This window comes from Mandrillus leucophaeus, unplaced genomic scaffold, assembly GCF_000951045.1.
Source record: "Mandrillus leucophaeus isolate KB7577 unplaced genomic scaffold, Mleu.le_1.0 Scaffold495, whole genome shotgun sequence".
Taxonomy (NCBI): Eukaryota; Metazoa; Chordata; class Mammalia; order Primates; family Cercopithecidae; genus Mandrillus; species Mandrillus leucophaeus.
Genome location: NW_012105309.1, coordinates 405713 through 426431, shown reverse-complemented (window position 1 = coordinate 426431; position 20719 = coordinate 405713). Strand labels below are relative to the sequence as shown.

At 45.3% G+C, this 20719-nt stretch overlaps 2 protein-coding genes across 2 annotated transcripts in view; both read right to left on the bottom strand.

Annotated features, from left to right (window-relative positions):
* LOC105550699 (neutrophil defensin 1) overlaps positions 1–11309 on the bottom strand; it is a 24452-nt gene extending 13143 nt beyond the window's left edge. The window contains exons 1-2 of the mRNA XM_011995683.1: positions 11306–11309; positions 7364–7373 (exon numbers count right to left, since the gene is read on the bottom strand). The gene's annotated coding sequence lies outside the window, so the exon portion shown is untranslated. The remainder of the gene's footprint in view (positions 1–7363; positions 7374–11305) is intronic.
* A 3426-nt stretch (positions 11310–14735) lies between these two features.
* On the bottom strand, positions 14736–15606 carry LOC105550693 (defensin-7). Its single transcript, XM_011995676.1, has 2 exons — positions 15435–15606; positions 14736–14848 (listed from the first exon to the last, which is right to left on the bottom strand). Exons 1-2 carry the CDS (start codon positions 15604–15606, stop codon positions 14736–14738), a joined length of 285 nt encoding a protein of 94 aa, XP_011851066.1.
* Positions 15607–20719: the final 5113 nt, after the last annotated feature.

Here is a 20719-nt window from a genome sequence, read left to right as displayed (position 1 = left end):
CACCAGATGGAGACACAGTGAGAAGATGTATATGAACCAAAAAGCTGGTCCTCACCAGACACTGATTCTATACCACCTTGATTTGGACTTCTCCGCCTCCACAGGCGGTTCCGAGTGGTGGCAGGAGTTAGGGTGTGGAGGGTTGGAACAAAGAAGATGAAGGGTCACTGTTGTCCAGCAGGACAGAGCGCTGAGAGGTAGTGAGGGTGACCTTCCAGGCAATATTAGAGTAACTTGGTTCATGGCATTAAAATTTTTTTTTTAGCAGTCCACATGTGCTAAGAGGCCTGGTGCCTTTGGAGCCCAGATACCATGCTTGGAGGAAAACTAAGCATTCCACAGAGAGAGGAGCTGAGCCCACCTGCAAGGATGGGCTAGAGAACACAGAGTAACCAGCTTTCTAGGAAAAAACAAAACTGTGATTTGCAATGTTTGTAAATTTCTGTGGTTAAAATGCTCCCAGCTATGGACAGTTTAAGAATCCATCACACAAAACTCCTCTCTGATGAGCTGGCCTGATCTGGCCCCAGCACATCACAGGGTCTCATCGTTCAGCTTTCTCAGAGTTCCGAGCTGAGCCAGCACCACCTGCCACCTGTGCATGAGTGTCCTGGCCCTGAAATTTTCAGATCTCAGCAGAACCTCTCCTCTTATGCCTGTGGAAAGATCCAAACCCCAATTGTAAATGTGTGAGTGAAGACCTGATCATGCTGTTTCAATCCACTACTTTCTTTGGTGTCTTTTCACACAGTCCCAGATGAACAGAAGGCGCAGTCTTGGTGAGAAGTTGAATGTGTGCATTGTTTTTGCGTGTAAATCTCAGCTTCTCTATAGTATTGATGAGGTAGGACAGAACCCTCTCACCTTATTCCCAAAGTGTCACAAAGCCCATCGTCATGGCAGCATGGAACTGTGGTCTTAGGAGTGACCGAAGAACCCCCTCACTTATTCTTAGTTTAATTTCTTACTGCTGGGAGCAGAGGTAGTGCGGGAGCCAGGTGGAGTCTCAACCCGTCCCTGCAGCGACAGACTCAGAGGAGGCCATGGGACCCGGGAACTGGCTGGAACAATAGGGAAAGAAGTAGAGATTTTCTCCTGGAGATTAGCAATAAAGGTCATGGAGAGATGACCACGATTCACATGGATGTCACCTGGGGAGACAGCCCAAAATAAGATCAAGAGAAACAAAGGGAAAAAAATGGTAAAAACAACAATGTAACTCATGCTTTGAGTTCTTGGATCAAGCAATTCCTAAAGCCAGAATTCCTCCTCAATTCCAAGATATAGGAGCCAAAATGTTAACTTAGCTTGTCTTTGGTTTCTGACATTTGAATTCAAGACCCCATTAAGAGATCCGAAAAACATCAAAAATACCGAACGCAGAGAACCTGAGGCAAAGATAGTGCAGTGCACAAGGACAGGAGATGAGAGCAGATGACCAGTGTCCCAGGGGCAGCTTGAGAGCAGATGACAGGTATATTGGGGGTAGCTCGGGCATCAGGCTCCCTGGTGATTCCCATGCACAGCCCCGGGGGAGAAGAGCCTTGTTGATGTTGATCAGCAGGGAAGGAGGGACGGAACGTGAGAGGCTGGAAGGGCAGTGGGTGAGTCAGGGATGGGGAGCCTCATAGTTGATGTTCATAAATGGAGGAATTCCAGGTGGTGTCAGGAGCTGGTGGGTGGCCATGGGTAGAGGGCTGGTGCAAAGGGTGGGGAAGTCACTGTTATCCAGGATCTCAAAGCATTGAGAGGTAGTGAGAGTGACCTTCTGGGAAATATTAGAGTGAAAAATAACTTCTCATAATCTTAAGTTTCTTCGTGAGTTATGGGACTTTTAGCAGCAAAAGAAAAAATATGCCAAAGTTCAGAAAAGGGAACAAGTACTTTTCTCATCTCTTACAATCTTTTTTTGTTGTAGACAGAGTTCAGAATATCATATAAACAAGCACGAAATATCAGCGGAACACGAAAGAGTCAATATCCTTTGTTTTAAAGAAAAATTGCACCAGACAGTTTTTTGAAATGCCAAGATATTGGTTATTGAGGAATGTCCCAATAGGTGTTAACTCTTTGCAATAGGGACAGCAGTTGAACTCAACTCTCTTGAGGTCAAACACAGGAGAGTTTAAGCCCTAGAGTGAGCTGGTGGAAAAGTACTACAGGTTGCTGGCGGGAAGGTTGAGCAGTGTGATTGGGCCATCTGTGTTTCCCAATTTGTATTTATGGAACTTAGGTGCCTATCCTCCCACAGAGAAAAGGGTACTTTCTTCTTGGAAAATGACATTTCAAAGGGTTAGCTTCATATTTGACTTGTTCTTTATTTTCTCCTCCTACCATATGAGTGGCTAATTTGAATTAGAAATATCTCATCGGCATTCCATAAATGTCCTGTGTGTGTGGATTCCATTAATAAGCTTTGGGTTTTATTCGAGGCTAAGCAAGTTGCTCCCGTTGTTTGGAGACCCTCACACCTCTCCCTGCATTCTCTGTCCTTAGTGTTTGCAGCTGTCATTGCTCACCCTAGACTGCAGTAGCAGAATCTTCCTGTGGTTCTCCCAGTATGCCTTTATCCACACAGAGGAACAGGGATACTCTGTCGTCATCTGCCCCTTTCCCTTAAATTGATAGATGCCTCTGAGAATATCAGCTCAAATTACTAGTTCATCCTCTTCTCTTGCAACATCAATTCCTCCAAATCCAGTAGACTTAGACCCTGACCTTGCATATCTCTGTCCCTGATACCATTCCCTCTAGCAAACAGTCTTCTCTAATCCTCTTTTTAATCTATTCAGTTGTAAACATGTTTATGTTCCAGTTTAAGATACACCATAAAACCTATCCTTGCCACTCCAAGACAAAATGATCTCTTCTTTCTAAAGTCCTAATGTTGCATAAAGCCACATTTAACCCATGATATTCTCCTATAGTTCATTCTTAAATGATTTTAGTTTTTGAAAGGTCTAGTATCACATGAACTGACACATGGAATTTTTTCCTCTGTAGGTTTCAGCTTTTTTCTATGAAGTTGAGTAACACAAATGGAATTTTGTAATATTATGTGATGTTGGGGATAATTAATTAATCAGAATAAATTTATTGATCCCCAGCTATGTTTTAGGCAGTCATCTGGGTACTGTGGAACAACAATGAGCAAAACATGCAGCTTCCCTTCCAGCATAAAGACAACTGTTACTGAGAGTAAGCGAAATGTATAGGATGTGAAATGGTTTGAAATTCTACAGTTAGAAATAAAGAGAACAAGGAGGATGGAGGTATCCAGGGGAACTTGTTGCAATCTTAAATTGAGAAACCAAGAAAGGTTTCAGTGACCAAAAGATGTTTTAGCTGAGACCCCAGGAGCTGGAGAAATGAGCCGGGCGGACTTCTAGTTGAAGGGCAGGTGCCCCAAAATGAAGTGATCCTGGCCCACTGGACAGTTAGGAATAATTTGCAGAGTTAGTTCAACGACCTCATGACTCCAACTCCAAGGCAGTTACAGGAACCCAGGAGGGCTGCTTGTTTTTCACCCCCTGAATCCTAATATGTGTCCTTCCCTGTCTACACAAGGGGGAAGATTTGGGAGCATTTATTTTGTCAGACATGAACCCACTATGTCATCTTTAAGGTCTGCAGTAGATCCCCCAGCTGTGCAGTGTCTCAGCGGGGTGCCTGGAACCCTGGGCTCCCTCTTTACACAGGCAGAGCCTCAGTCTGGGGCTGAGATCTGCTCGGGATCTGCATGGTTGGACGTGGACAGTACCTGCTTCCTTTTCCTGGGTGCTGGGCATTTGTGGTTGGTGTTGGTGGTCACAGTTGTGTCTGGACTCATTATATTGTTTTATTCAAGAGTGGTGAATAATCCACTTGAAACACTCTTTCTTTCTTTGCAAACTGTGGTCTCTCTGTCACTGTAAGAGTTCTCGGGGCGTTTTACCAGCACCACCCAATAAGAGTAGCTAAGGATTGAACAGACATATTTTTATTCAAAAAATGTATTGTGGAATCGCAAACTAGCACTACTAAGTTTAAAGTAAAATAAATACTCGGGGCTCACGCTGGAATACTTTCTGGGGCTCTGGGGCTCACGCTGGAATCCTTTCTGGATTCCATAGGCTATTTGCAGGCTATGTTGAACTCGTGTTCAAGGTTCAATGAGTGCCTAGAGAAGGAAAGAGAAGAGAGACAGGGTCACATCACACCTCAGCAAGATGTCAGCCTGGCCTCAGGGACACCCGGAGTGACCCTGTCCTCTTGGAGGAGAGGAGAAAGACAGGCTCAGGAAGGTACATACCCAAGGTGTGCTGGGCCTGGTGGGGAGGCTGCAGTTGGAGGCAGGACCACAGGGGGCGCTGTGGCCTTCCGGGCAAATGCTCTGAGCATCTCAGTGGGCGCTGAGCTCCTGGTTCATTCCCTTTCTCCAGATCTGGTTTCCTGCTCACTTGCTGATGTGCAGGACGTTCTGGGTATCAGAACCTCAGGGCCCTGCAGCACCAGCAGGGACGCAGATTACTTGGATAGCTTTAAATTTAGATTACTTCTGTTTTCCTGGTGCCCCTTTAAAACTGTATTTTCGGGTAGAATCAGGTCCTCAGCAGTTTTAAGGGAACCCAAGAGAGTGTTACCAGATGGAAGATCTTGACTGTGGGTTGTCCAGGTTGTTAGTCCATTGAACAAATAATTCAACAAAACGTACAAACAAAACAACAAAAGAAGGAAGCAACGAAAGACAAACCAAAGCAACATGAGAACGCAGTAACGAAAGTACAGATTTATTGACACTCCACAGAGTGGGAGCCGGTTCAAGCAAGTGGCTCAAAAGCCCCCCATTTAGGGTTTTCATTAAGCTAAAAGAATTTGGTGTTCTGCTTAATCTTGCCTGGAACTGGCTGCACCTGGTTTTCTTTTCCTTATGCCTTAACCTTTGATTACCCTACTTCCCTATTCTCCTGTCTCAAGGGTGCATTTTTCAGAATACAGTTGAGGAGTCTGCATTTTGTTTGTGTGAAGACAACTTTATGAATATGAAAATCTTGATTTTCCCTGGCATGGGTAGAAAGTATTAGTGATGAGTCTGTTGCAGTGAGGTGCTCTTATGCTTTTTGTTGTACTCATTACAGGTTTGTTGTTGTTGTTGTTTTTGATTGAGTTTTGCTCTTGTCACCCAGGGTGGAGTGCAATGGCATGCTCTTGGCTCACAGCAACCTCCATTTCCCAGATTCAAGTGATTCTCCTGCCTCAGCCTCCCAAGTAGCTGGGATTACAGGCACGTGCCACCACTCTTGGCTAATTTTTGTATTTTTAGTAAAGACGAGGTTTCACCATGTTGGCCAGGCTGGTCTTGAACTCCTGACCGCAGGTGATCCACCCGCCTTGGCCTCCCAAAGTTCTGGGATTACAGGCGTGAGCCACTGCTCCTGGTCTGGAACCATTTCTTTGATGCTGGGATGACAGGTATGAGCCACCACACCCATCCCGTTACAGCTTTCTTAGCTGTCCATTCCAATCTCAATTAAATGTTTTTCAATAGAGCTGTGACAACCCCAGGTCTTCAAAGCCAGAGGTGTGATCTGGGTCTGTTCAATGAAGCTCCAACACTTCAGGAAAGAACATGGTGTTTTTTTTTTTTTTCCTAAGAAGTAGCGATGATATGATTTTGTAAACTGGAAGCTGGCAATGATTGTGTTTCCTAACACATGGGAGTTACCTTTGAGTGAATTCAATAGCAATGAGGCAGAGTGAAAAGACTGAGAAGTAGAAGGAGAAATCGGCCACATAATTTGTGCTTGTAAATCAATTTGTGTCTGAAGCCAATGTTTGTCCTTGATGTTCTTAGAATTTGGAGTTGTATTTTGCCTAAAAAGCTGAATTTAGGATTCTGGTACTTGCATCCCAAAGAGTCTTGACTAAGAGGTGCATTAAACAGCAAGCAGGTACAAACACGGAGAACTTGCCACAAAGACTTTATTTGGAATAAGAAAAGAAAATTGAAGACAAGGTAAACGATTAATAAAAGTTCTCTAGATCTCAAAGCAAACGATGAACACATTTTCCTCTGTGCTCCATGTTCAGAGGCAGCAGAAAAGACAGCAGATCCCACTATTGGTGCAGTCCCATAGTGGTGTTTGGAAAAATGACAGCCTGATATTCTGCAATAGCAGACCAAGCCCCTCGCTGAGCCTAGAGACACAGAGAAAGCCTCAGGCATCAGTACTGGGGTCAGAGGTGGTTAATAAGGAGAATCCCTGTGCGGGTACCTACTGGGCTGATTGCGTTCACCACAGTGGCCACATCACAGCAGCAGCAAGATTGGCTCAATCAGTAGAAATCAACGTACACAGCAGTGCTGCTCACAGGCAGGGTTAGAGGCTTATTCTCATTTGCTCACTTTTATGTGATGCTGCTTCTTCACACACACAGTTGAATACACCCTTAGGTCCATTCCCATTTGTGAAATTCCTCTAACGAAGAAACAGAAATATGTTTCTTTCCACGTGGGTTCTCAACCTTGATTCCAGAGAGACTCCCCAGTGTGTTTCCGCATAGCATAAGATTACTGAATTTCACTGACTTTTCACAGAATCAAATATCTTTGGAGGATCACTGTCCATTGAATATCATCTGATTCTGTCTTTTCAGTATACACACGAGGAAACTGAGGCCTGGGGAGGTGATCACCTAAGAGAAAGAGCCAGCTGTTGAGTCTGATTCTAGAGGTGCCTGGTTTTTCCTCTCTAGGCTCCTAGCTCTGTAATGCTGGCGGCTCTCACCTGAAGCTCTAAAACCTGAGCTTGTGTCCCCTGTGAAGGAGATGGCAAAGTCCTGGTCGTCTGTCCCAGGTTGCTCCTGGGCTGTAGCCTAGTCAGCTCTTGCCTGGAGTGGCTCAAGCCCGAGCCTGGAGGGGCACCAGGAGAATGGCAGCGAGGAGGGTGAGGGTCTTCATGGTTGGGGTCACCTGGAGGAGGGAGAGCAGGAGTGGATGTGTGAGGAGTGAGGAGCCAGCCTGGATTTATAGCTCTGTTGGGAGAAGGCCTAGGACAGATGCTGCAGTGAGAGGAGGTGGAGCATATGATTGGGGAAGGGAAGGGCTGCCTTTGCCATCAAGATCCCTTTGATGCTTCTCTGTTCTCCCAGCTTTCATCATAGCAAGTCTGTTTATTGAGTGTCTGTTCTGGGTCTAAGCCAAAAGGGATGATTAGGACCATGATATAATTTCCTGTGTCTCATCTGCTGGAACATTTCCTTCTTAATGTCCAAAAGAGTAAAGGAACAGTGCCCTTATTCAATAAGTTCAGGGAATAAATGCCTCTTATTTTCTGAAGATGAGCCCTGCTGTTCTCCGGTGGTCTAGACCCTGAGGCCAGACCTGGACTCCACTGGTGTAGAGAGTAATTTATTGCAGGATTCCGGGGCATTTCCACCCTCGTGAAGGAGGCTTTTGAGGTTCTCGAAGGCATAGTCTCCTGCCGCTGCTAGTGTGGAGAGGACAATGGCCTCATCAGGGTATCAGGGAAATAAGCTCAGTGGGATGCTAGGTAAAGAGTTGGTCTGAATAAGATTAAGAAAGTTTTCTTATTCCCAACTGTATTGAGAGGAGTGACAATTAGAAATTATATCTGTTGAAAGTACACAACCTGATAATTCGATGTATATCTACATTTGTACCCTTATCTCACACCGTATGTAAAAATCAACTCTGAATTAATTGAAGACCTAAATATAAGTCTTGAAATCATAAAACTTACCAGTAGAAAGCATAGGGATAAAGCTTCCTAACATTGAACTGGTAGATTATTTCTTGATATTACATTAAAGGCAGAGATAACAAAAGCAAAAGTGAACAATTGGAGTTCATTTAACTATAAAACATCCGCATAGCAAAGGAAACAATTAACTGAGCAAAAACACAACCTAGCAAGAGAGAAAATATTTGTAAACCATTCATGTAATAAAGGTAAATATCTAAATATATAAAGAACTTAATAGAAAAAAATAGGTATTAATGATAAATGTGACTAAACAACTAAAAGAAACCATTATTACATAATTAAAGGAAACTGATGACAATATCTTTTCAAAGGCAGAATATAATAAAGTGAAGTTACAGAGAAACACATGAAATTCTGGAATTGAGGAGTAGAATAATTGAAATGTAAATGTTATTAACGGCTGCTCAATAGTATACTTAAACTGGCAGAACCAAGAATTAGGAAACGTGTACACTGATAGATAAAAGATTACACAGTCCAGAGAACAGAGGAAAAAGATGAAGAAATAAGAATACAGTTAGGGAAATATGAGACACTATTAGGCCTGAAAACACTCACTGGGGTTACAGGGGAGCTCTCTCCATCTGTTAAGGCACCAGTCTCCAACTTTTTGGCACCAGGGACATCAATGACAAACCCATAACTAACATTATACTTGATGGTTAAAAAAATAAATAAATAAATACATAAATAAAAAATAAAAAATGATGCTTTCCTACTGAGCTCAGAAGCTAGCCAAGGATAGCTGAAGTCATCACTTCTACTCGACATTGTGCTGGAGGTTCTAGGGCAGTCAGGCAAGAAGAAAAAATTAAATGACATCCCGGTTAGAAAAGAAGAAGTAAAATAATCTCTGTTTGCAGAAACATGATCTTTTATATGTAGAAAATCAAAAAGTTTATTAAAAAACTATCAGAAGTAATAAGGGAGTTTAGTATGGTTGAAAAATAGAAGACCAGTGCACAAAAATCAATTGTATTTTTTCTTTCATAATAAACTTTTCAAAAGTGAAGCTAAAATCTCCTTTTACAAATAGCATCCAAAGGAAAATAGCTAGTATTTGAATTAACAAAAATGTGCAAACTTATACTCCCCACACCACAAAAAGTTGAAACTTTTTAAGAATATCTCAACAACTGGAAAGAGATCTTATGCTCATGGGTTTAAGGCTTAATGTGAGATGTCAGTGAGCTGGAAAGAGATCTTGTGCTCATGGATTGTAAGGCTTAATGTGAGACATCAGTGCTCCCCAAACTGATCTGCAGATTCAGCTCAGTCTATTCCAGAATCCCTAATGACTTCTTTCTAGAAACTGACGAGGTGATTCTAAAATTTATATGGAATAGCAAAGATCCCTGAATAGCTAAATCATCTTGAAAAAGAGGAAAAGCTTCCTGTTTTCAAAACATCCTACGAAGAAGCAGTAATCATGACGGGGTGTTCCTGCTGTAAATATAGATGTAGATCAGTGGAATAGAATTGAGAGTTCAGAAATAAAAATGTGTCTATGGTTATTAACTGATTTTCTGCAATGGTGCCCAGGCCGTTCAATGGAGTAAAGAAAATTCTTTTCCACAAATGGTGGGTAAACTAGATGGCCACATTCATCAGAATGAGTTGGACCCTACCTCACAGTACATTTAAAAGCTAATTCAAAATGGGTTAGAAATACAATGTAAAATCTAAAAGCATAAAACTTTTACAAGGCAATGTAGCCGCAAGCCTTCATGACCTCTGTTTGGCAATGGATTCTCAGATATCAAAATATCAAAAGCATGAGCAACCAAAGGAAAACAGGTAATTCGATATTATCAAAATTAAATTCTTTTGTGCTTCAAGTGACACTATCAAGAAAGTGAAAAGGCAACTCACAGAATGAGAGAAAATAGTGACAAATCACGTATCTCGTGGAAGACATGTATCCAGAATATACTCACACCTCTTATGACTAAACACTTAAAACTAAATAAACAAATTTTAAAAGGGGGAAAGACGGGACCTCGGCTCACTGCAACCTCCGCCTCCTGGGTTCAAGCAATTTTTCTGCCTCGGCCTCCCCAAGTAGCTGGGATTACCAGCATGCACCACCACGCCCTGCTAGTTTTTGTATTTCTAGTAGAGACGTGGTTTCACCAAGTTGGCCAGGCTGGTCTTGAACTCCTGACCTCAGGTGATCTGTCACTCTTCTCAGCCTCCCAAAGTGCTGGGATTCCAAGTGTGAGCCACCGCGTCCGGCCTGTCTCTTATTTTTATCGTGTATGTTGTTGCAGTTAAACATAATCATCAATTATAAAATGCCTCTCCCATTTCACATTTCATAAGAGTGAGGAGATTTTTTAAAAAGAGATTTTCTAGAGTAGATGATGTGACATAATTTTGTTCTCTTTTGAGATTGGAAACGTAAGGATTTTTGGAAGATTTCTAGGCAGGGCAGAGAACTCAGTTGTGTTTTAATTGGATTTCCGTGGTTGGAACTTTTTCTCAGCATCAAGGTGAAGGTGAGAACAATATAAAATTGATGTGGGCTTAGTATTTGGCATTTGCCCAGAGAGATCAGAGAGTAGGGGGAAAAGAACGAGGTCCTCATTCAATAGTGATTAAGTGATGGAACATAGACCAGGGCTGGATGTGAAAGAATTAAAAGAGTTTGGACAACTGATTGGGAAATAGTGGTGTTCCTAGAGAATGGAGGTGTTGACGACATTGAGTGACAATGTGGGAGTGGCTGAGTCAGAAAGATTGAGGGGTGGGGATGAAGCAGGGTAGGACGCTGGAATCTGCATTTTTAAGATGACAGTATCTCCAAGTGATAAGAAGATTGATGTTATGGCTGTGGAGTGGGTGAATAAAACAGAGTATGAGGAAGGTTTCTGAAACCAACAGGTCAAGGATCCCTGAGGTGTGATGTTGGGAGCCATGGGAGAGCAATGCCGTTTCCCACAGCACAGCAGGTGTTCTCAAAGCCAGAGCTCTGAACCAGAAGCACCTGCGTCACCTGGGAACATGGTAGCCATAGCAACTCCGGGATCCCACCCTAGACCTGCTGAATCAGACACTCTGTGGAGTGGGTCCCAGCAATAGTGTTTTACTGAGACCGCTGTGGACCTCGGGGAGGTTTACTGCTCATAGATCATTGTCGCTCAGGATAGAGACTCTTTCTCCCAGGTCCTTCGAAAAGCAATGGACGTAAACGCTTTCTGTTAAATCCCATTGCTGAGGTCTGTGCGGAGTGAAAGAATTCTGAAACTTTTCAGCCATTTCCAGAGATGTGCATTGTGTGTGTAATTGCATTTGTTTTGTATTTACTTGATCTTGGCAATCATTTATCCAGTGTGAGGTGGCCTTTTAACCAAGGCCCAGGATTCCAATTAAACCTGCCTCCTTCACCCCAATATTTTTTTTTGAGACAGAGTCTTGCTCTGTCTCTCAGGCTGGAGTGCAGTAGCATGATCTCAGCTCACTGCAACCTCTACCTCCTGGGTTCAAGCGATTCTCCTGCCTTAGCCTCCCAAGTAGCTGGGATTACAGTTGCACGCCACCACACTCGGCTTATTTTTGTATGTTCAGTAGAGACAAAGTTTCACCGTGTTGGCCAGGCTGGTCTCAAATTCCTGACCTCAACTGATCCACCCGCCTCGGCCTCCCAAACTGCTGGGTTTAAAGGTATGAGCCACTGTGCCCAGCAAATTGTGCTTGTTCATGGTGAATTAAAGCTGTCCATACCACTTTCCCCACTTGTTCAAGGGGAGGACAGCAATTCCCCTATCACCTGGCAATCCTACCCGGGAGCTATTACTCAGCCACCCTGATCTATCTAAGAGGACAAGATTCTTCTAAGGATAAGTGGTCTTGATTTCCTAGTCTTGACTTAAAGGGGAATTCTGGAATTGTCTGATCTACCTTGGGAAATAAGAAGTGGCCCCGGCTTACTCCAGATGGAATAGGAGATATCACAGGTTAGTTCACATGGTGGTTGGTAAACATACAGACAGACGGGAAGCAGGGAATCTTATCAGGATCTGTATCACGTCTCATGAAGTCATCAGAGGCATCAAGCAAATAGATGGCAGACCTGGAATAAGAAGAACATCAGAGGGCTTTGGAGACAATAAGGGAACTTCAAATGGTTTGTTTTCCTCTCTCCCCTCTCCTCCCAGCCTCCATACTCACATATGTACAAACGTCCAAGCCCTATTCGGCAAAGCCCGTTACTCTTGGGTCCAGCTTTCAGTGAACAAATGCAAACACAGGATGGGTATGATTCTCCCTCATTAGCCATCAGGATCCTGCAGCCTCGTGAGAATTAACCACCGTCCCCTGTGATGACCGGTGGTCATGAGGACCTTCTCTCTGCTCAGCGCCCTTCTCTCGTTCACCCCACCCCACATCGAAGCCAGAGCATTTTCACTGAAGTGCAATCTGTTTGTGCCAAGGGCTGTTTGTCCTTTTTCTCCTCAGTAGCTTCAGTATGTTTCCACCTTGAGATGTCCTCAGTCATCAGAGGGCGACCTAGCAGTGCCCACAGTGTATTCCCAGGCAAGGAGAACCTGCCCTTACAGAAAGATGGGCCTGCAGCGCTACAGTAGCATGTTAGGGACAGTAGGGGGCGCTCCTGCCCCTTATAAACTTACCCCGAGGGACCTGCATAAGTACACCACTGAATAGCGGTATCCAGCAAATTCTTTTTTTTTTTTTTTTTTCGTTGTGGTTGTTGTTGAGAGGGAATCCCACTCTGTCCCCCAGGCTGGAGTGCAATGGCGCCATCTCGGTTCACTACAACCTCCGCCTCCCAGATTCAAGCGGTTCTCTTGCCTCAGCTTCCCGAGTAGCTGGGATTACAGGCACACACCACCATGCTTGGCTATTTTTTTATTTTTAGTAGAGATGGGGTTTCACTATGTTGGCCAGGCTGGTCTTAAACTCCTGACCTCAGGTGATCCGCCCACCTCGGCCTCCCAGTGTGCTGGGATTTCTGCCATGAGCCACCACGCCCGGCCTGGAGCCATTTCTTTGTTGGACACAGACCCACTCTGTCCTCCCTGGGATCTGTATTGGGTTCCCCAGCCGAGCAGTGTCTCAGTGGGTTGCCTGGACCCTCAGACTGTCTGCAGCTGCCTCTTCAGACAGGCAGAGCCTCGGTCTGGGTCTGAGACCTGCTTAGAATCTGCATGGGGTGAGCGTGGAGAACACCAGCTCCCTTCTCCTGGGGTCTGGGCATTTGTTGTTGGTGTTGGTGGTCACAGCAGTATCTGGGCCCATTGAATTATTTTGGTCAAGAATTGTAAATAACCCACTTGAAATTCTGTCTCTTTGCAAACAGTGGTCTCTCTGTCACTCCAGGACTTCTTAAGGCATTCTACCAGAGCCCACCTGGTAAGAGTAGCCTTGGCTCAAACAGACATATTCTTATTCCAAATATGTGTCGTGGAATCACAAACTGAAACTGCTATATTCCAAGTAAAATAAGGAGCTGGCACTCATGCTAGACCCCAGGGTCTTGTGGTCAGGGGTTGATAGGCCATTTGCAGGACATATTGGATAAATGTTGAAGGGCCAGTTGGAATCTGGGGAAGGTAACAGAGGGGGACAGGAGGAAGAGTCACATTATACCTCAACAAGATGTCAGCTTGGCCCTTCAGAGGCACCGGGTTTAGGCAGTGACCATGTCCTCTTGGAAAGGAAGAAAAAGACAAGCTCAAAAGGACACAGGCCCCAAGAGTGAGATATTAAGATGAGCAGCAGTTGGAGACAGCCTGGCGTGGGAGGCATGACCATCCCGGCACAAACTCTGAGGGGTTAAGAGGGTGTTGCTGTTGCTGTTCCTCCTGGAAGGTCCTGATAATGAGTCTGTCAGAGTGTGGTGCTCCTGGGCTCTTTGTTTGACTCATTACAGCTTTCTTAACAACCCATTCCAACCTTCAAAAAAATTTCTTTTTTTTTTTTGAGACAGGGTCTCAGTCTGTTGCCCAGGCTGGAGTGTCTCACTCTGTTGCCCAGGCTGGATTTCAGTGGTGCAATCTCAGCTCGCTGCAGCCACAACATTCCAGGCTCAAGCAATCCTCCCACCTCAGCCTCCCTGATAGCTTGAACCACGGGTGTGTGCCACCATGCCCAGCTAATTTTTTGTATGTTTTTGTATAGACGGGATTTCACCATGTTGCCCAGTCTATTCTCAAACTCCTGCAACCCATTCCAACCTTAATCAAAGTTGTTTCAACAGAATTGATATAACCCCTAACCTTAAAAGGCAGACGTGTGATCCAGGTTGGTTGTGTAAAACTCCTACACTTTTGGAAACAGCATGATGGTTTTTCCTTAGAAGGAATGATTTGTTGACTGCATCAACTTTAAGCTGGCACTGATTGTCTGCCCAGCACACCGGAGTTCTTTGAGTGTGGATCCAGTGAAAACGAGGCAGAGTGAAAAGACAGAGCAGCGGATGGAGAGATTAGGGGCATCATTTGACCTTTCATATACATCTGTGTCTGAAACCGAATTCTTCCTTGAAGTTCCTAGAATTTGGATCTTTATTTTATTAGATTGGCCAGGCACGGTGGCTCAAGCCTATAATCCCAGCACTTTGGGAGGCCAAGGTGGGTGGGTCACGAGGTCAGCAGATCAAGACCATCCTGGCCAACATGGAGAAACACCATCTCTACTAAAAATCCAAAATTAGCTGGGCATAGTGGCGGGTGCCTGGAATCCCAGCTACTTAGGAGGCTGAGGCAAGAGAATTGCTTGAGCCTGGGAGGCAAAGCTTGCAGTGAGCCGAGGTCCTGCCATTGCACTCCAGCCTGGGCGACAGAGTGGGACTCTACCTTAAAAACAACATAGAAGAAAAAACCTGGAAATCATGTTACCAAGTATTTATTTGGAATGAGAACAGGAAATTGAGGACAAGGTATAGAAATAACAATTCCCTTTAATGCTCAAAACAAATTATGAACTGTTTCTCTCCAGTCTGCAAGCTTAATAGCAGTAGACTGGGTCGTGTTCACCATGGATGAAGCAGGTCCCACCAAGATGTTCTCCAAAAAGGCAGTAGAATACTCTGCAATGGCAGATCAAGCCCTTCGTTGAGCCTGGGGACCCAGAGAGAGTGTCGGAAAGTGAGTATGGGGTCAGCAGTGGGTGGTAAAGGGAATCTTGGAGAAGTCACCTGTTGGCTGATGAGTGATGTTGGCTGTATTGCAGCCGGTAGCAGAAACAATCTCAGTCAATAGGAATAAATACACAGAGCAGTGATGGTCACGCAGGATTCAAGACTCATTCTCCTTGGCTTCACTTTTTTGCCCTCCTGCCCCATCACACACACACCTGAACACACTCTTAGGCTCCTCTCCAGGTTCTAAAACCTCCTACATAGACACGGTGAAATATTTTCTATATACTTAGACTTATTTGTCTGGATCCAGAAGGAACTAGGTAGCATCTCCCTTATATCTTAAACCTAGTGAATTTCACAGTCATATCTTGGAATCATGTTTTTGGAGAAAGAAAAATCTCTTAGATTTATTTGGATCTCTATTCCATTTAGAAATGAGAACATCCAGGACCAGAGATGTTAAGTAAAGTCACCTAAGTGACATCTACCACTGAGACCCAATTCCAGAGCCTGTCTCCCGTCCTTCCCTCTAGTCTGTAGCTCTGCATGCTGGTGTCTCTCACCTGGAACCTGAAGAGAGGAGCTGTCATCTCCTGAAAAGTAAATGACCACATCCTGGTCACCTGCTGGAGGCTGCTCCTGGGCTGGCGTCTCATCAGCTCTTGCCTGGAGCGGCTCTGCCCAGGTCTGGAGGGCCACCAGGAGAATGGCAGCAAGGAGGATGAGGGTCCTCATCCCTGTGGTCACCTGGAGGAGAGGAGGGAGAGCGGGAGCAAATGTGTGGGGATGGAGGAGCCAGCCTGGATTTATAGCTCTGCTGTGAGAAGGCTCAGAGATGGATGCTGCGGTGAGAGGAGGCGGGCATTTCGTTGGAGAGGGTGCAGGTATCCATTGGCTTCCACATCTTTCTGAGGCTCCTTTGCTCTCCCAGCTTTCCTTCTAGCATGAATCTCTACGTTTAGTGTCTGTGCTAGGTTGGAACTCATGGTGATGATAAGGATCCTACCATTTTTTCCATTTTTACCTGCTTAGATATTTATTTTTAATATTGCAAAAAATAGAAACAGTGCTTTAATTCAGTAATTTCAGGGAATAAATGTCTCTTATTTTCTAAAAATGAGCCCTCTTCTCTTCAGAGATCCAGACCCTCATAACAGACCTGAATTCCACTGGAGTAGAGATCTAATTCATTGCAGGATTCAAGGGCATTACCACCCTCATGAAGGGGTGTTTGAGGTTAGGGATGAGCTGTCTCCTATAGGAGCTGGTAGAGAGGACAGCAACCTCATCAGGCTATAAGTGAAACAAGTTCAGTGAGATAGAGATAGAATTGATTGAAAGATAAAAATACGCTTATTATTTTCAGCTCTATTTACATACATGGGTCAATTACACATTGTATGCATCCAATGTATACTACCTTAGAATTTGAGATATGTGTATACGTGGTCTTTTTTCCTAAACCACATACAAAAATCAGCTCAATGGATTGAAGACCTAAACATAAAATCTGAAACCATAAACCACTAGAAGAACATTAGGGATAAAGTTTTTTGACATTAATCTGGGCAATTATCTCTTGGCACTGATATCAAAGGCACAGGCAATAAAATGGAGATAGACAAACGGGGCTGCACTGAATGCTAAAGCACCTGCACAGCAAAGGAAACCATCAACTAAATGAAAAGGCAACCCAGAACATGAGAGAAAATATTTGCAAACCTTACATAGTAGAAGGGGTAAATACCCGAATACACAAGGAGGTCAAACAACTCAATAGCAAAAAACAATTAATCTGAATAATAAACGGGCCAATTAGCTGGAAGGATGCTCACACAGGCAATCTCAGTGCTTTCAAAGGCCAAAGCAGAAAGATTACTTGAGCCCAGGAGTTGGAGACCAGCTTCAGCAACATAGTGAGATCCCATCTCTTTAAATAAATAAATAATACATAAAAAATAAGAACATGAGTAGACTTTCCTCAAAATAAAATAATGTTTTAGCAGTATGGTGATTCCTCAAGGATCTAGAACTAGAAATACCATATGACCCAGCCATCCCATTACTGGGTATATACCAAGAGGATTATAAATCATGCTGCTGTAGAGACATATGCACACGTATGTTCATTGCGGCATTATTCACAATAGCAAAGACTTGGAATCAACCCAAATGTCCATCAGTGACAGACTGGATTAAGAAAATGTGGCACATATATACCATGGAATACTATGCAGCCATAAAAAAGGATGAGTTCGTGTCCTTTATAGGGACATGGATGCAGCTGGAAACCATCATTCTCAGCAAACTATCGCTAGAACAGAAAACCAAACACCACATGTTCTCACTCATGGGTGGGAACTGAACAATGAGATCACTTGGACCCGGCAAGAGGAATATCATACACCGGGGCCTATTGTGGGGAGTGGGGAGGAGGGAGGAGGGATGGCATTGAGATTTATACCTGATGTAATTGATGAGTTGATGGGTGCTGACAAGTTGATGGTGCAGCACACCAACATGGCATGTGTATACATATGTAACAAACCTGCACATTGTGCACATGTACTCTAGAACTTAAAGTATAATAAAAAAATAATGTTTTAGGAGCTATTAGTATGATCGTCTCTGTTGGACATGTTAAGTAGGACACGTGTGTTTGGAAGGAAACTGGTTGAGTTTATTAACTGAGCTCATTGCCTCTACCCCCTGCAGCAAAGGGTCCCACACGGCAAAATATGCCCTCACTGGGTCCCTCTGGGGTGGCCCTATAGTCACGGGTCAGATTGAGAACACAGCTTCAGGGGTGAAACTGCAACATGAAAGTTTAAGTTTTGTATTGTATTACTTACAGATTGTTAAGCTAGGCCAGGCCACCAGAGTGGGCAGAGGACAGTCCCCTGTCCCAGGGCTCATGTTGCTACATGTGCAGCTATGCACAAGCAGGAAAGGGCTTCCCCTATTTAAGGGTCTTTTGGGAACAGGTGTCCTAATTTTCACGGTTACTTTCTATTGAGTAGTTTAAATACCTGCTGGTAAGAACAGTTGAGAAATTTGTTGGGAAGCTGGCATTAAAATAAGAGTTCACAGAGGGACGCCTTGTCTATGGTCAGCCTTGGCCAGGCCCCGGGCAGCGAACAACTATGAATTCTCCATGACTCCTAAGACAATTGACCCTGTGATGCCTACACTGGTGGCTGAGGCTGAACTACCTGGACCAAAGGAATATTGAAAGCCACTGGGACAGCCTGGCCTGTGTATCGTAGTATCTACTCCGTAAGGAGACTAGGCTAAGAATGCCACCCACACACAGACGAGGATTTGGAATCTGGCCTGAACCAGCCTCCTTGGAACCTGGGGTCTAAGCATAGAAACAAGTCAAAACGGTTTGGACAAACAGGTGTGTTGGAGAATGCCCGGTGAGATGAGGACCAACTCGGTTTGTGTTGCTAAGCAGGGCAGGTTTGTTGGAGTTTCCGGAATTAAGGATGTACGTACCACAGGTGGTTTCTTAGAGGGAACACTCGCCTCTTTGCTGGACCTTAGAGAGTTCAGGCTAAACAATTTGCTAGGACTGTTTGGGCCTAGAAATCCTGAGATTTTTAGGTGAGACCTAATGTGTCTCAGAGGTCCCACAAGGGAGGGGACCAAGGGGGCAGCAAGACTGGTGCTGTGTGCTCAAATACCTTGTTCCAAAGCCAGTTCTGGGCAGGCTTACTGGCCACCATACACTCGGCATGAGTGGGATGATTACTTTGTGTTTGGGATAACCAGGTTTGAGCTGGTATGGTCCTCCCTGGGTTATTTGAGGGGGAGTCCTAGGGGGACCAGTGCACATTTTAAAATGTAGCACTTTCCACCCTCCTCCTCCTTCTCCTAGTGAGTTAGATGGAATAAGGTATCTGGAAATGAGAAAAGAATGCAGTCACTCCTGAGGCAATAAATCCCTATGGTGAGGTTGCTGAACCCAGTGTGCAGGCCGGGCAGCCCCTGCCGCCCTGGGAAGGTCATGCACAGCGCTGGTCGCACAGCGCTGGTCCCACAGGCTGGGTGGGCCTCCCTGCAGCTCTGTGTGAAGGCAGCAGGCACTGGGCTGTGCAGGACTGGGGACAGTGGAGTGAGAGTTGAAGCGTCTCCCTCAGTCTTAAGGAGGGAGGAGGCATCTCAAGCTTCGCTAGGGGTGGTCGCGGTTCCAGAGCAGTGGGGTCGGCTGCCCCTCTGAGGAAGCAGTGAGTTCCTGATCTGCAGCAGGCCCAGCAATTCCACCGCTGGAGGAAGTGGGCACTGGACTCATCCCAGCAGAGGAAGAAATTCGGGCCATATGGGGAACTGGGCCCCAGATGATGGTTTTAGGTTCTAGGGCATTAGTAGGTGCCTGAAGAGCTCAGTGGATGTGGATGTAGAGGCAAAATGAGGAGGGGTGTGTGTGCACGTGGGGAAGGTCTGGTGGTTTGGGAAACGTCCAGTGTCCTGCAGAAGTGAAACCTGGACCAGCCTCCTGCACACAGAACACACTCCAATCCATAGGCATTTCCTCAGTAACTCATCAGAGAGCTGTTATGGGGAGAGCTGGTTAGATTTGCATGTGGTGTTGTTACACACAGGTCTCCCAAGTCCATAGTTTTTGCATAGCTTGTAGGGCATCCTCATGGTGTGACCTAGGCCCTATGGTTTCCTTGTACACGAGGGTATAGCTAATGGGGTTACATGAAGACAAATGGTGTTCCCAGCAAAATACCACTCTATGAAGTCACGTGCAGGGTACTCAACAAGGCATGGGCTAAGAGAGCAGCAAAGCGGGGGTTCAGGTACTGGATGTAAGCCAGCACCAAGTCCTGGGGGTGGGGCGAGGTCCCTACCCTGTAGCAGTAAGGAGAGGCTGGTTTAGTAGTGACCTCACCATGAAGGTGGGATTCCTTGGAGTCCCCTGGTTCTGGTGAGGCTGTGGTTTTTCTTGACAGCCCCTTGGGTTGGGGCACTGTGGTCTGAGGTTGTGGCCATCCATGACCCCCACCCCAGTAGATTTTTCTAGGAATTTCTACAAGTGTAGACGTCCAGTGTAGACATGGTTGAAACTGTTCTCTCATACACATGCATTTGAATTTCCAGAGAATATTGAAGTGAGCTTGCACTAGGTTGGAGCTGACTCCCCATAAGTGCGTTGACACCATTAGGCTGGAGTAAATAATCTGGGGAAGCCGTGGGTGGGGGTGCAGGTGTGGGTGTAAGAGGAGAGAGGCCTCTAGGAGCAGCAAGGATATTTGCACACAGTTGAGGCTATCTGGTGGCCCCAGCAGACACAGAGTGTGTGGACCTTGGGCAGGGCCCTGGAACATGGTTTTGATCTGGTAGGGAAGGACAGTCGTGGAACATAGCGTGTGTTATCATGGGGCAGGGCGGAGGCTGCGTGGGGGTCAACTCTGAGGACCCTCCACCTCCCAGCTTCTCAGAGAGCTCTGTCCTGTCCCTCCCCTCAGCCCTTTGTCCACCATCCTGAAGGGAGGGTCCTGGTGCTGCCTGTGTCACACAGTGACTCCCAGGCCTGCAGATCCAACTGGGACAGGCAGGAGCTCCGAGACCCTGCCCTTTGTCCACCTTTCCCAGTCACCTCTCACAAGTTTTCTATGTGTCTGCTGTTGGCATCTGCAGCAATTTTCCAAAAACCTGTGAGGGAATAACTCCCTTGTGCTGTTTAAAATGTGTCCCTAAATCATTGACTCTCCTCACACAGAAAAGGAGGTGACTTGTCTCCTGTTCAATCGACACTGGGTAACATCTTAACCAACTGAATGCACCTGACTTAGTGCCATGCTGTTTTTCTGGGATCGGGCCTGATGAACTGGTATCT